Source organism: Candoia aspera, chromosome 12, assembly GCF_035149785.1.
Source record: "Candoia aspera isolate rCanAsp1 chromosome 12, rCanAsp1.hap2, whole genome shotgun sequence".
Classification (NCBI taxonomy): Eukaryota; Metazoa; Chordata; class Lepidosauria; order Squamata; family Boidae; genus Candoia; species Candoia aspera.
In genome coordinates, this window is record NC_086164.1 from 14,155,213 (window position 1) to 14,168,846 (window position 13,634).

The following is a 13,634-nucleotide window of genomic DNA, read 5'->3' on the forward strand; positions in this document are numbered from 1 at the left end:
TGGCATCCCATTCTTTTTCATACTGATAGGGAAACACCTGTTCTCCGGTGCAGTTGGCATTCCACTCAGAAAGCTATGCAAACAAGCCAAAACAAGCCTGCCTTTTTAATCCATTGATGCTTTTGCAAGGAAGAAAAAATGCAAACCTGAACTAAAACTTAAAATTGTGCATGAAAGAGTCTGCAGCAGCAGTGCAGCGGCTCCTGTGTCCCTTACAAGCTGAAACCAGAATAACTTGTATAACCAAATCTTGTAAATGAGCACCTCCTGTAAGATCTCAGATGAGTGAAATTGCTACAACTTTGCAAAAATTTGAGACTCCGGTGGGGATGAGACATCCTGTAAATAGCTCAGGTCCATCTGACACATTATGGTAAAACGTTTTGGATTTACATAATTAGTTTCAACATGAATCTCCTAAGTCAGAAAAATAAGAGCTGCTGTTCCACTTCCTCTGAAAAGTATGGGTTGAATGTTCACTTCTTTCTTACCACTGAAAGGAAACTTTTTAGGTGTTGGGGCAGGTGTTAGGGGATATTTTAGGGTAGATGTTGCCTAGAAGATTTCTTGTTAGTTATCTCAGTAGATCAATGTTTGAGTTCATGAGCATCACAGGGTGAAATCTATTGCATACTTGGGCTCCGGGTGATCTCCATAATATTGCCAACCGGTTTGCCAGGGATGACAACCTACAGTTTAATGGGGCACCAGAACTTTTACAGTAGCACCCCGAGCTTGAACTGGTAGATTTTTCCAGCAAAGTGGGCACTTTCAGCATCATTACTTTTGCTTGATTTGGAAGTCAGGATTCTTTTAAGGGTAGAAGGAGAAGTGTAAGGCAAAATGTTCCTATTCCCTCCCTTTAACCTTCAAGCCAAGTTAAAAACAGACCCACCAAATGGATCATCCCTTCTGAGGCCCACTGTTAGTTGGGTCCCTAACCCAGAAGGCACAGATCACTGCCCCATGCTAACCCTACAAAGAAGTCATTTTGCTGCTTGTAGTTTGCAGGTGGTAGCTGGGGCCATCACAAGAGCATTCTCCACACAGCTGTTTTGTGGGCAGCTTGTCTGCCTGCTTTGTAGAGTGAGTCACTGCACCAGCTATACATGCCAAGGCAGTGGAAAATGTTCTGTGTTCTGAATTGTTCAGGTGCTGCACCGAAAATGAATTAAAATATTTCACTGTCTGCAGTTGGGGTGGGCGGGCAATGTATTAAAAAAATAGATTTCAAGTTCAGCTTAAAGTTGAACAAGTAGCAGCTAGGCAATGTTGATTGATCTGGAAGCTAAGCAAGCTTAGCTTTGGTTAGTAAATGGATGAGAGACCTCCAGGAAGTTTGGGGCTGAAAAACAAATCCCAGAAGAAGGCAGTGGGAAATAATGTCTGTATCATGCCACAAAAACTGTATGATTGTAGTCTCTCAGTGTCCAGATTTGACTTGATGGAATCTTGACCTTTTTGAGCAAAATACAGGGGTATGAGAGAGAAGGTGTAGGGGTGCAGAAGTTACAGTGTGAAAGTGACACCTAGACACCTTTGGATGGGGAATTTCCATAGCAGGATGTTAACCTTCTGAAGCACCAGTGTTCCATCAGGCTATCCTCCAAATTATGGTGGTTAAAGCCATGCTGTTTACCTTTCAAAGCATCCTTTTGTTTGGACCATGGTGTGGCATACAAGATTAAAGCTTGTGAGCAATCAGAGAGATTTAGACTTTCTAGGATACATGTGCAGGAGATGGTAATGTGGCATTTGTAAGATTCAGGACCCCCAGTGAACTCCTATGAGGCACTCCTGCCTGCCCCAGTCCTCAAGATTTTCTGTGTGATCTCAGTCTCTTGTAGGAATAGCCAAGAATTTGCGAGTCTTGTGAAATCTGATGTAAAAATACCAACATTGCATGAAATCTCAGTGAGTTTGAGGCGTGAGGGGAAAGAATTGGGTACTGGGAACATTGTGTGAGAAAATGCAATGGGTGCCTGAAAAGATGGCTGACCCCTGAGCATAGGAGTTCTCTGTTACTCCCCTGGGCAATGTACTGTTTTAGCGTGATGATTGGATTGGGTGTTTGGGGGTCCAGTTACTCTGCCCAAAAACATCCTGCTGTTCCAGCTCCATCTTCTGCCAAAAAAAGATCTGTCTGGCTTGAAAAGGCTACTGGACCTTTTGTAGAGTTGGGCCCCAGGGCTTCTTGCATGCCAGGAGAGTTGGAGCTACAAGGTTGCCATTGACACATGGCAGATCACATCTGGATCCAGTTCATTTAATTGCTCATTTTTCTCTAGCAAAAATAGGCTTGGCTGCTTGATTTGCAGCTGCCACCACCAAAGAATATGTCTGCAGTTTGTGCCAGCTGCATGAACCACAGGGATCCTACAGCTGAGAAAGAAAGGCCAGGGCTCCAGTTTGGAGGGGGAATCCAAGAAGGACATGAGATCACTTAGAAAGATTCAGGAGTTAGATCAATGTTGGAAAGATTGGGAAGGAGAACCGTGTAGTTTTTCAGACATAGAAGGCATCTTCTGCTGAAGATTCAGACTGGTTCTGAATTCAGGGTTCACTTCTGTCATAAGTCATCTGTCCCACTTGCTCTGTGGTAGGCATCTCTTAGTTTCTACAGCTTTCTCTACTGTGCTTAACATCAGAGCAGCAATAATATGACTTAGGTGAATTTAAAAGATGAATTCAGTTTTGGCCAACTGTTTTTGGTTTGTTATAGATCATAGATTTGTGGGGAAGAATAGAGTTAATTTACTTGTGTCACATGTGACTAATGCAGACAGCCACAGGAAGCTTCCCAGCCTCAATTGCTAGAAGATGACTATGATTTATTATCATTTAAAAACAGAAACACAACATTCTTCCTCAGACCCACTAAAGACAGGTTAGAGTCCTGCTCCCCTTTCACATCATTATTCCACTTCCCGTGCCCCATACTCTATTCAAATTGCTAACTGTAATCCTCAGCCACCAAATGTTGCCCATTGCTGATTTAAATGGATACACCCAACCAGGAGCCATGAAGTGATTCTTACGATTATAAGAGCATAAGAAAGACCTTCAGGTTAGATCAGATCACATCACATCCAAGTCTGGCACCTTGTGTCACACAGTGGCCAACTGGATGCCTTTAGGAAGTTCACAGTTATGAACAAGGAGGGTAGTAGCATTTTCTCACTGTTCAGCCATTGGTATTCAAAGCAGGCTGCCCAGAGACCTGGAAGTGGGAAACTGTCAAAGATTACCAATCGAAAGTATGTGTAGCTCAGGGTTGAACTGTGTAATCCTTGATGCTCTCTGATCCTTGTTTTCTTGCAGGCATTTCATTGCTAGACTAGGCAACATCTTCAGTGCTAGAAGGGAGTGGGGCTGTCAAAGATTGCCTGAACATCCAGGAGGAACCCTCCTTTGAGACCATCTAAGTTGGTGGTCATCCCCATTTCCATTGGCAACAGTTTCCCTAATCTGGCCTAGGCTTTGGAATTAACAGATATGCTGATGCTACAATTATAGTGAATTTATGCTGCCGTAACATTGTTAGTCTTTTTAAGGTTAATCTCACCTCTTTTTGCTGCAAGAACTAAGCTTTGGGAAACAGGTAAGCACTCATTTTCTTTGACCTGGCCTACTTTTTGCAGCACGACCCATGTCACATCAGTGGAAAGCTCTTGGTCTGAAAATGGTTGCACGCTCCTAAAAAGTGTTAAAATTTTAACATGGTTGTGGGTGTGTATTTAATTACACTGGACAACTGCTAATAAATATTGTAAAATCAGCCCATGTGACACCACTGTTACGCGAACTGCATTGGGTACCAGTTTGCTTCCGGGTCCAATTCAAGGTGTTGGTTATCACCTTTAAAGCCTTACATGGCATGGGACCAGGCTACCTGCAGGACCGTCTCTTCCCCATAACATCGACCCGTCCCACCCGGTCAGGCAGGGAGGGCATGCTACGGACCCCATCAGCAAAGGAATTTCATCTAGCGGGGTCCAGGAGGTGAGCCTTCTCTGCAGTGGCGCCCGCCCTTTGGAACATCTTGCCCCCAGAGTTGAGACAGGTTTCCTCGCTCTCGGACTTCCGGAAGAAACTTAAGACCTGGTTCTGCCACCTTGCTTGGGAGGGGCAGAGTGATAGCTCCACCTGGGGATAGCTGGCGCCACAGCACCTCTTAGTGATTGTGTTCCATCTCCACTTGGATTTTACATTTGTTTTTATGTATATGTTAATGTAATTTTTACGTGGCTAAGTTTTTAATGCTATTTATTGTAAACCACCCAGAGTCCCCCATTGGGGGAGATGGGCAGTGATATAAATTTAACTAATTAATTAATTAATTAATAATAGAGCCATTGATATCAACAGAGTATTTAGCATTTCATGTATCACTGTGAGATTCTCCCAGAAGATGGAATCGTGGTTGGATTCATCCTACACCCAGTTAACTAAACACAGTTACCATCAAGCTTTAGACAAATGTTTCCATAAGCGACATCTAAAATTTCCAACGTACATTAGAAGTTGTGTTGTGTTATAGGCTTTTTGTGTGAAACAGAAAAAAAATGAACTTATGATTTATGGTTTTGATGATTAAACAGGATAGATTATGGAAAGAAGAGAGTTATGTTATAATCATAGAGTAAGAGGTAAATTTATAATTGTACTTATAACTGCTGTGAAGAAGATCAGAAGCTACTTTTTCTATCTTTCTTTTCTTTTCTATTTTTTTCTTTTTTCCACTGTTAGCTTTTAGCTTTCTCTTTGATTTCTTTTTCTTACTTTCTGTGAGTTTCTATTAGTTTTTATCTTCCTTTAAAAAAATATTTAATAATATAAAAAGGTTGTGTTGTGCATGCAGTGCAAAGTACTATGGCACACAGATGAGACAAACATCAAGTTATGCAGAGCTTTCTGGAACAGAATGGTTACATAAGTTAGGGTGTGTCTGTAACAGCTTAAATGATGTTTTGCTTCACACAGAATATTAACCCAAGTTCCCCAACATAAGGATATCCCTAACTACCTGATCCATCTAACAGTTTAATATGCTGGGCAAACTCAGCCAATGAGTCTGAAAAGACTGAGAAAAGCAAGAATTCAATTGGTTCCCCATAAAGAATCCTGCCATATTGCTTGGGCAAATAAAATTAGGTTCTCACAAAGGCCTCTACTGGTTGCACTGAGGTCTTTGATATTCTAGAAGTCGTCTTCTTGCCAAATGGCCAAGAAATGCAGAATCCAGCAAGTGAGGACAGATTGATAGGGAAATCAATCTGGGGAAATCACCTTGTTTTCAGACACACGGCATATCTCTCATGACCACATTGCAGTAACATGCTCCATCTCGCCTTGTTTCCTGCCTTCAGCTTCAGCCTTGGCACATTTGATTTCTGTTTCCTATTGCAACATTACTTTTCACTGTTCCCTTGAGCTGTGGTTTCTATTCATCTGACACAGTGGTGATAAAGACAGACTAGTTGCTAGCAACATGAAGTGAGTGTTATCTGTCACATCATCTTGGTGGGCTAGAACTGGTGGGAGGTGAGGTTTTTTTTTAGTTGTTCCATCCAGAAATAATAATGGAAAGTGGGGGTGGAGTAAATGTGCAAAAAGAACTTCATTGGTTCTCAAATTAGTTTTAAAATGATTCAACAGTGTTATTTCTTTGAAGACGCAGCCCATAATAAGATGAAGCAACTGCCTCAAATAGAAAAGGTTGGGTATGGGACCAGTGAAGCGGTTAGAAGACAGGGCCTTACTCTCCTTGGCATGGAAGTAAAATGCAGTTGTAAGGTGGCTTTTGCTTGCTGAAAGGGATGAGGGCACCATGTTCTAGATTCAGCAGAAAAAGAATTTGAGTTGCTTTCAACTTTTTAAGGAGTACAGCTGGTTCATGCTGCTTTCTACAATTTAAATGCTTTCCAGATATTTGCATGAATTTTCCAGCCAGCATAGCTGTTGCTGAGAATTCTGGAAGTTGAAGCCCATACATCTGGAGAGCATCATAGTTTGGGTAGTATTTTAAGTTGCCCAACTTCATTTCACTGCATCATTAAACATTTCTAAATGGCTCTGCCAGTGCAAAGGAAACAAAACCAGGCTCAGAGATGGTATGATGAACAAAATACATGTAATTCAACCACAAAACCAAAAAGAAGTTGCAAGAGACAAAACAATCTTAAGACAGCAGCAGGTCAATAAATCCTGTTATGCATGTCACTGTCATGTTAAGCAATCTTATGGCTTGTTTGGGCATATCATGTTATGCAAATAGAGCAGTTAAGTTTTATTAACTTGGGTATAAGATTGAGCATGTTGTGTGAACCCATCTGGGAGTTTCATGGTCTTAGTGCAACCCCCAGGAAAGATTCCCCCATGTGCCAGTGCTGCATCTCCACCACTGATGGAATTCGCAACAGCAGATGTCAAAGACCAAGTAGGTTTTTATGGAAAAAAGTTGGGAAAGCAATGGATAGATTTAACGGTGCTTAATCAGAACCCTGACAGGAAATTACAAGGTAGTATAACTGTTGCAAAAGAAACACATTCTTCTCCAAGTGGCCTATACCAGTCTGTGACTTTGCTGCCACTTTCAGATCTATCAAAGGTCTCCAGAAACTTTTGAAATATAGTTTCATGCAAAGCACATTGTGATTATCTGGTGTAGATGGAACTGTCTCCAGGTTAGACCATGCTAGAATATCTCCCAAATATTTACACTGGCAGTGGATGCTGGAATACGTATGGGAAGAGCAGGAGAGCACCATGTTTGGAGAGACCATCAAAGAAGTTCTGGATTTAAATCTACGTTCAGCCATGAAACCCATCATGACAAGTGGCCTTGAGCTAGACACACACTCTTTCAAGAGTTAGGAATAGATGAATAGGAAGCAGGGAAGAAACCTGTGGCTTGAGTTCTTTGAGTGAAAGTTACAAGTAACCAAAACACTTAAGGACATGTATGCAATCCTTACATCTCAATTCTCCAAGGTGACATTTAGCACAAGGGATGAGCTATCAGCTGACTCGGAAAAGCTCTGGTGTTTACAGAGTTGCTCTTACATTTTTTAGCAAAATGATTAAATGAGGGCAGGTCATGCTCAGGGGCTGCAGAATGCTGACAGGTAGCTAGGGGTAGGAGATGGAAGAAGGGAAATGGGAAAAGTGGCTGGAATTCTGAGCAGGGAGCCATGATGTGACATTCTGTTGTGATCTCACTTCATTCTATCCCTGCTAAAGAAAGACACTTTTACCACATTGCACTAGTAATCTCTAATTCCTCCCATCTCTCCAAAAAGACCGCATAGATAGTGTTTCTTAAAGTATGGCCCAAGGACCCTTGGTGGTTTCCCCCAAGACCCACTCAGGGGCCCTCAAAACCAAAATTATTTGCTAGATCTTGAAGATATTTGCAAAAATTTAAAATAATGACGCTCCTCCCATTATTTTTTATTGGTTAAAAAAATAGGGTTTTTTCCATGAAAAATATTTTATTTACAGTATGTTAACATCTAATGGGTTTAATATTGTTACTTTTACATGATTCAATAAATATTCTACAAATGCATCAATTTTAATTTTTAATATGTAAATATCAATAAATATAAGCCACACAAACAAAAGCTCTTTTGGGATCCTCTATAAATTTTAAAAGTGGAAAGAGGCCAAAAAGAGAGCAAAAAATTTAAGAAACACTGGCATAGATCATCTTTTCAGCCTGGAAGATAATTAATGTGTTTTTAGATCCTGTCTTTTAAAGGTATGTGTGTGTGTGTTTTACAAGGCAGCTAACAAACATTAGAACAAAAAATCAAAGCCTAAAGAGGTAAAATTACACTCTGAAAGACAAAATAGATAAGATAGCATCAGGAAAGAGAGAAAGCACATGTTCTCCTGGGGTGAAACCATTGTTTTTCTATGAATTATTTCATCTACAGTATTATTCCATTATTCACAAACTATATTTCACTAAGACTTTACATACACATATAGTACCACATACAACAAATGTATTAAGGTACACAAATGGAATGTATAAATTATTTCTTTCAGACACATTTAAATTAACAGTTCACAGTACTTTGGGCATGTACAAAATAAAATTGAAACTCTAGAAAAACTGTGTGCATTACTTCATAGTCCTGATCAAGGGAGAAATCAGAAGTGTATCTTTTCTTCCTTTTCATCTCGGTCCCTTTTCCATCCCATATGCTACTGTCCCTCAAGAGGTTTTATCCTTCCAATAATATTTTGAGTGATGTATTGTAAATGAGGTATAAAGTATGAGAGAGCTGTTAAAGGGGGAAGGAGTGAGCTGTTAAGGAGGGACTTGGACTAGAGATTACACAGGCCAGAAATAGAAGGAAGCATGAGAAAGAAACTCAACATAATTCCATCTTGATCTTCTTTAGTATAAAATGGGACAGAGAGAAACTTGGGCAGTCCTTCAAGACTGATGTGAACCCTTCGAGGTAAGTAGACTAAGTCAAGAAACACACAGCAGGGATTTCTGGACTGCTACTTTATTGTTGTAGGGTATAATAACAGAATGTTGAAAGGCCGTCCAAGTTTCTCTTATCCCACCTTAAACAAAATTCTTATTTTGAGTTTTCCCCCCATACTTTTTTCCATCCCTTGAAGAAATTGATCCCTTGTCCAAGTTCCTTCTCAATGTTTTGCTTCTTCCATCCCTCCAAAATAGCTTCCCCAAGGCCAGCTCTAAATTACTTGACATGAGTAATGGTCAAAAATGGAGATCCCAGTGCTGTTTCTCCCACCCCCAACAATTTAAATGTGATTTCTAGAATTCCTATTGATTTGCAATTTATAATCTAAACAAAGGTTAAAATTATTGATTAGACAGTGAGTGTTGGTATTAGATACATACATGTTAACTGTATTTAAGACTATAATTACTCGGGGGCCACCTGGCTGATCTTGGGTGGGTTCAAAAGTTATGCATGGTTGGGGCAGGATAGTACTTAGATGGGACACAACCAAGGAAATCCTAGGGCTGTAGGCTAGACTAGGATGCCAGAAAACTACCACTCAGGGTCCTCATTCTGAAAAAAAAGTTGGGCTTTCCTGATATAGTTATGATGCTACAAATACAATAAAAAGGCTTTAATATCTGATACAGGATTATCATAATGGCTTCATCACTGCCTCTATCATTCCTTTCCCTGATTAATTTTAGCACTATGTTTTTAGTTATACCATAGAATACCTCTCCTTTTAGGAATAGGGCACTTTGGACGGGATATTTGGTCTCCAAGTGACATTCAGTAATACATCTAAGGATGTATTTATGTAGAGAATACCTTCCTGAAACTGGGATCTCCAGAGTAACCACAATTACTGGTTTTTGGTGATTTTGATTGAAACAACCATGGAAACACAAGTTACCACTGCAATGGTTGTAGGAATTACTTTTCAAGAAGCACCAATTGTAACTGAATCTACAACAGTTCCATCTCTACATGTTCTTGGATAAAGGTGTGAAGAAGTAGATTCAAGGGACTTTATGACTGGCTCTTTGTCCGTTTTGGATAATCTGCTATGGCTTATTTATCCAGCTATAATATTTCAGGTTACAGTTAGTTGCAGATGTTGATAAATGTTGAAAAGTATTTAAAGTTAGTATTGATAGATGTGCAAGGAAAAGTCAACATCCAAAGTCAAATGTTTAAAATATGCTGTAAATCTGTGCTGTTCCCAAGTTACCATGGCATCAGATGATGGTGTTACAAAAAAGCATAATACCAATCACTCAATTAGACTTATTTGGGATGGACCATTTGTATTTCCATAGCGCATGTTATGCAGCTTGATACTGTCTTGTAAATCCTGCCTTGAAAGCCGCCTTCGGAACTCATCTGTAGTAAAGTAATAAATTACAGGGTCGACACATGAGTTTAAACTGGCAAGGGCCAAGGCAATTGCATGGAAGAGCAAAATAACCTTTCTGGCATAAGAATCTTCTATATTTTGGGACCTGACCAAATAATTCAAAGGGAAGCTGATGTGATAAGGACCAAAGCAAATCAAAAAGACAATGGCACAAGTCAGGATCATCTTTAAGGCTTTCTGTTTCTCCCCAAGGTCTTGGGAAACAGGATTCTTTTCTCGGAGAGATAAGATTGTCTTCCATGAACAATACAGGATGATCAGCAGAGGGGTAACAAAGCCAACCAGCAAACCTAGGGACATCATTGCTATTGAGATAGGCTCATCTGCAGTCTTGAAGGGAAGATCCACAAAGCATTTGTTGCTGGCCCAAGTCTCGTTGGAGGTGAGGCGTAGAAGGGGAAAAGGTAAGCAGCCAATGCAGACAACAATCCATCCAGCAATGCAGATGTACATGTCGTAGATGCGCTTACAGTCACTGAACTTCAGAGGGTGCATGAGGAACTGAAACCTCCGCACACTGATGCAAACCAAAAAGTAGATGCTTGCATACATGTTGACATACTTGAGGTAGAAGCAAAACATGCAGAGTCCCTTCCCCAGGTGCCAACTTTTAGACAAGTAATAGAAAATCCTTAGTGGCAAAGATAAAACTTGTGCCAAGTCTGCAAGTGCAAGGTTGATCATAAAAATCACGGCTCGTTTAGTTTCTTTCCTATATCCATAAAAGACCCAGAGAGCCAAAACATTCCAAATCAGCCCAGGAACCAAGATGATTGTGTACATGATGGCATAGAAATGTTTCAAAAACTCACCTTCGCTGTAGTTTGAGTCATTGGCCGCCATGGTTTTTCTTGTGAAGTGTGGAGTGGCTGGGGGAAATGTAAGGGGATTGACTAAAGTTCTAGATATCTTGAACTCTCAGGGGAAGGACATGAAAAGGCTATAGCGTGAGCTGAGGCACCGCAAATGTGAAATCTGAGTATTTCCTGGTTTTGTTGCATCATCTTTTCCTTTGCAAGCTTGCAAAAATGGATATTGTTGCTGTTAAAAAAAAATCAAAATACTCATTTAGGGTCTTTTTGCTTCTCTAAACCTTAGGTGCTTATCTTTGGATCCTCCTTCAGCTTTCATTATGTTGTTGAGTTTTGCCTAAAATAACCTTGTTTGATTATGGTATCCACCTGATTTTTGGAGAAGCTTTATAACAGATTAGAAGCCTTGAGTCCACTTTCTCAAATAGTTTTTCTCTTGAGTAAAGGGAAGACAGATAAATCCAAAATGCACGTTGTGAACAAGAGGCAAGGAGAACCAAATATCATCAGAGACATCACAGCTACCACCTGTGCGAAGATCTTCTATTCCTTTTCAATTGTCATACCAAAATGGATCTTCACAGCTGATATTCTGCAGTACCAGACAGTTGAACACCTGCAGCTGAAGAAAATACCAATAAGAGTTTGTATACTTTGTTCTCATTCAAGGCATTCTGATCAAGGGTGTCTCAGAGATCACTTGGTTTTAAGTCCCATTAACCAACTCATCTCACCTCTGACGGATACATCAGAGAACAAGTTAGAACCTCAAGGTCCTCTCCACTGTCAGAGGTTACACAAATGGCTACTTGGCTCCTCCCATCCCAATTTGCCTCCCTCATGGGACATTCCACCTGCCTGCATCAGAGGGAAAGGTGAGAAAATAAGGCTGCTTCTGTTTGGCTTGGGATCACACTGGATGTCTCCCCTTTGAAAAACATCCCATACAAGCCATGATGATATCATGTGCATCATGACTGCCACAGATTATGTAATATTTTGAAGTCCTTGGTGCTCTCTGAGCCTTGTTGTTTTCTTGCAGACATTTCATTGCCAGACTAGGCAACATCTTCAGTGTGAAGAGGGAGTGGGCCTTGCTCTCTGTTTATTTACCATAGTTTGTCCTGCTTGTTTTGGTGGAGGTGTTTTTTCGCACTGAAGATGTTGCCCAGTCTGGCAATGAAATGTCTGCAAGAAAACAACAAGGCTCAGAGAGCACCAAGGACTCCACAGTTCAACCCTGAGCTACAAATATTCTCTTTGATTGGTATGTAATACCAGCTAGAAAAGCCGAAAGTCCAGAACACCTCCTTGCCAGCAATCAACACCCAGATATGCAAAGGTAAACACTAGGATTAACACCAGGTGAACAATCAGACAGCACAATATACCCTAATCAAGGAACTATTAACTCAGTCAATCAACCAAGCAGCAAATAACAGCCCAATCAAGGAATTCCCAAGAAGAGAGCAACACCTCCACCAACACAAGCTGGACAAACCATGGTATATAAACAGAGAGCAAGGCCCTCTCCCTCTTCACACTGAAGATGTTGCCCAGTCTGGCAATGAAACATCTGCAAGAAAACAACAAGGCTCAGAGAGCACCAAGGACACCACAGGTATGTAATAGTTGCCATTGGAATGATGACACATGATGTCCTTGCCCTCCACTAAATACTCATGTCCCCTTCTCAAACTGTCTCCTGTGGCTTCCATTCCTCTTGGTCAAAATGCATCATCCTCATGTAATAGTATGAAAGGGGTGGTAGCAACTGAATAGGCAGATCCTTTTAGATTTGAGATCTCACAGTCTTAGAGGCAGGTGGGCCTTATTTCATTATCTTTCAAGTGTGGCAAGCTATATTTCAAGAGGTTCCAGCTGTCTGTTCTAAACCAGACAATTTCTCTCCCTGAGTCTACTACTCTAGGCCCCTGATGGCACATAGACAAATTGATTTATGAGATTTGCAGAAGATGCTCCTCTTTCTTTAAGTCTCTTGCAGTAGGATTAACTCTCTTATAGTAAAATCACTATTTCTTAACTTTGTGCATCCTATCCAGTTGGATTATTTTTCCTCTATTCATTGGAAGGCTATTATACATCTACCTTAATAGACAACAGATTTGTAGGAGGAGAAGTAGAATAATTTCACCACGTTATTTTAGGATTCCCCCTCCCCAATAATGATATTAGACATCACTATATTTGATTTGGAGCGGGCTGTTCCCTTTACAGTAATGAGGACATTTGCCAACAAATTTGCTGGAGGAGATCAACTAGTGACATACTGAAAGTACTCTAAAAATGGTGGTGACTTTTAGAAGATCATCATCACCATCATCTCTGTTACCTAGTTCTTGTTATACTGTATGCTTATATCTTGTGTTTGTGTTGTATTGTTATGGGCTCCCTTTGCAAGAAGTACAGTAAATAATAATAATGTCATTTTGAATTGCAATAAACGTATGCTCATGTATACCATTAGAATAGAATAGAATAGAATAGAATAGAATAGAATAGAATAGAATAGAATAGAATAGAATAGAATAGAATAGAATAGAATACTTTATTGGCCAAGCATGATTAGACATACAAGGAATTTGACTTCGGTGCAAGAGCTCTCAATATATTTACAGAACATCAGAAAATAATAGTAAAGCAATAATGTTATTTACTAAAACTGTACAATCAAGGAAAGAAAAGAATTGAAGGAAAATAATACTATGGCTATTAACTCATATTTAAAGGGAGAATTAAGGGACAATGTACTGCATCTGTTGTCTCACATATGTTCACATTTAACGAGCATTACCGGTCACAGCAGTCATGTCTTACCATACATTGTCCATCATTATCTCATGCTACATTAATTAGGAGTTCAAGAGAGCAACGGCATGAGGAAAAAAA

The 13,634-nt window shown here is 40.2% G+C and overlaps 1 protein-coding gene across 1 annotated transcript; it reads right to left on the reverse strand.

The window, feature by feature from the left end:
- Positions 1-8,684: 8,684 nt before the first annotated feature.
- On the reverse strand, positions 8,685-10,811 carry GPR174 (G protein-coupled receptor 174). The gene has a single exon (XM_063313367.1). It carries the CDS (start codon positions 10,753-10,755, stop codon positions 9,769-9,771), a length of 987 nt encoding a protein of 328 aa, XP_063169437.1. The 5' UTR covers positions 10,756-10,811; the 3' UTR covers positions 8,685-9,768.
- Positions 10,812-13,634: the final 2,823 nt, after the last annotated feature.

Excerpts from the sequence above, each read along its gene's own strand:
- GPR174 (XM_063313367.1), bottom strand. The coding sequence starts at position 10,755 with ATGGCGGCCAATGACTCAAACTACAGCGAAGGTGAGTTTTTGAAACAT.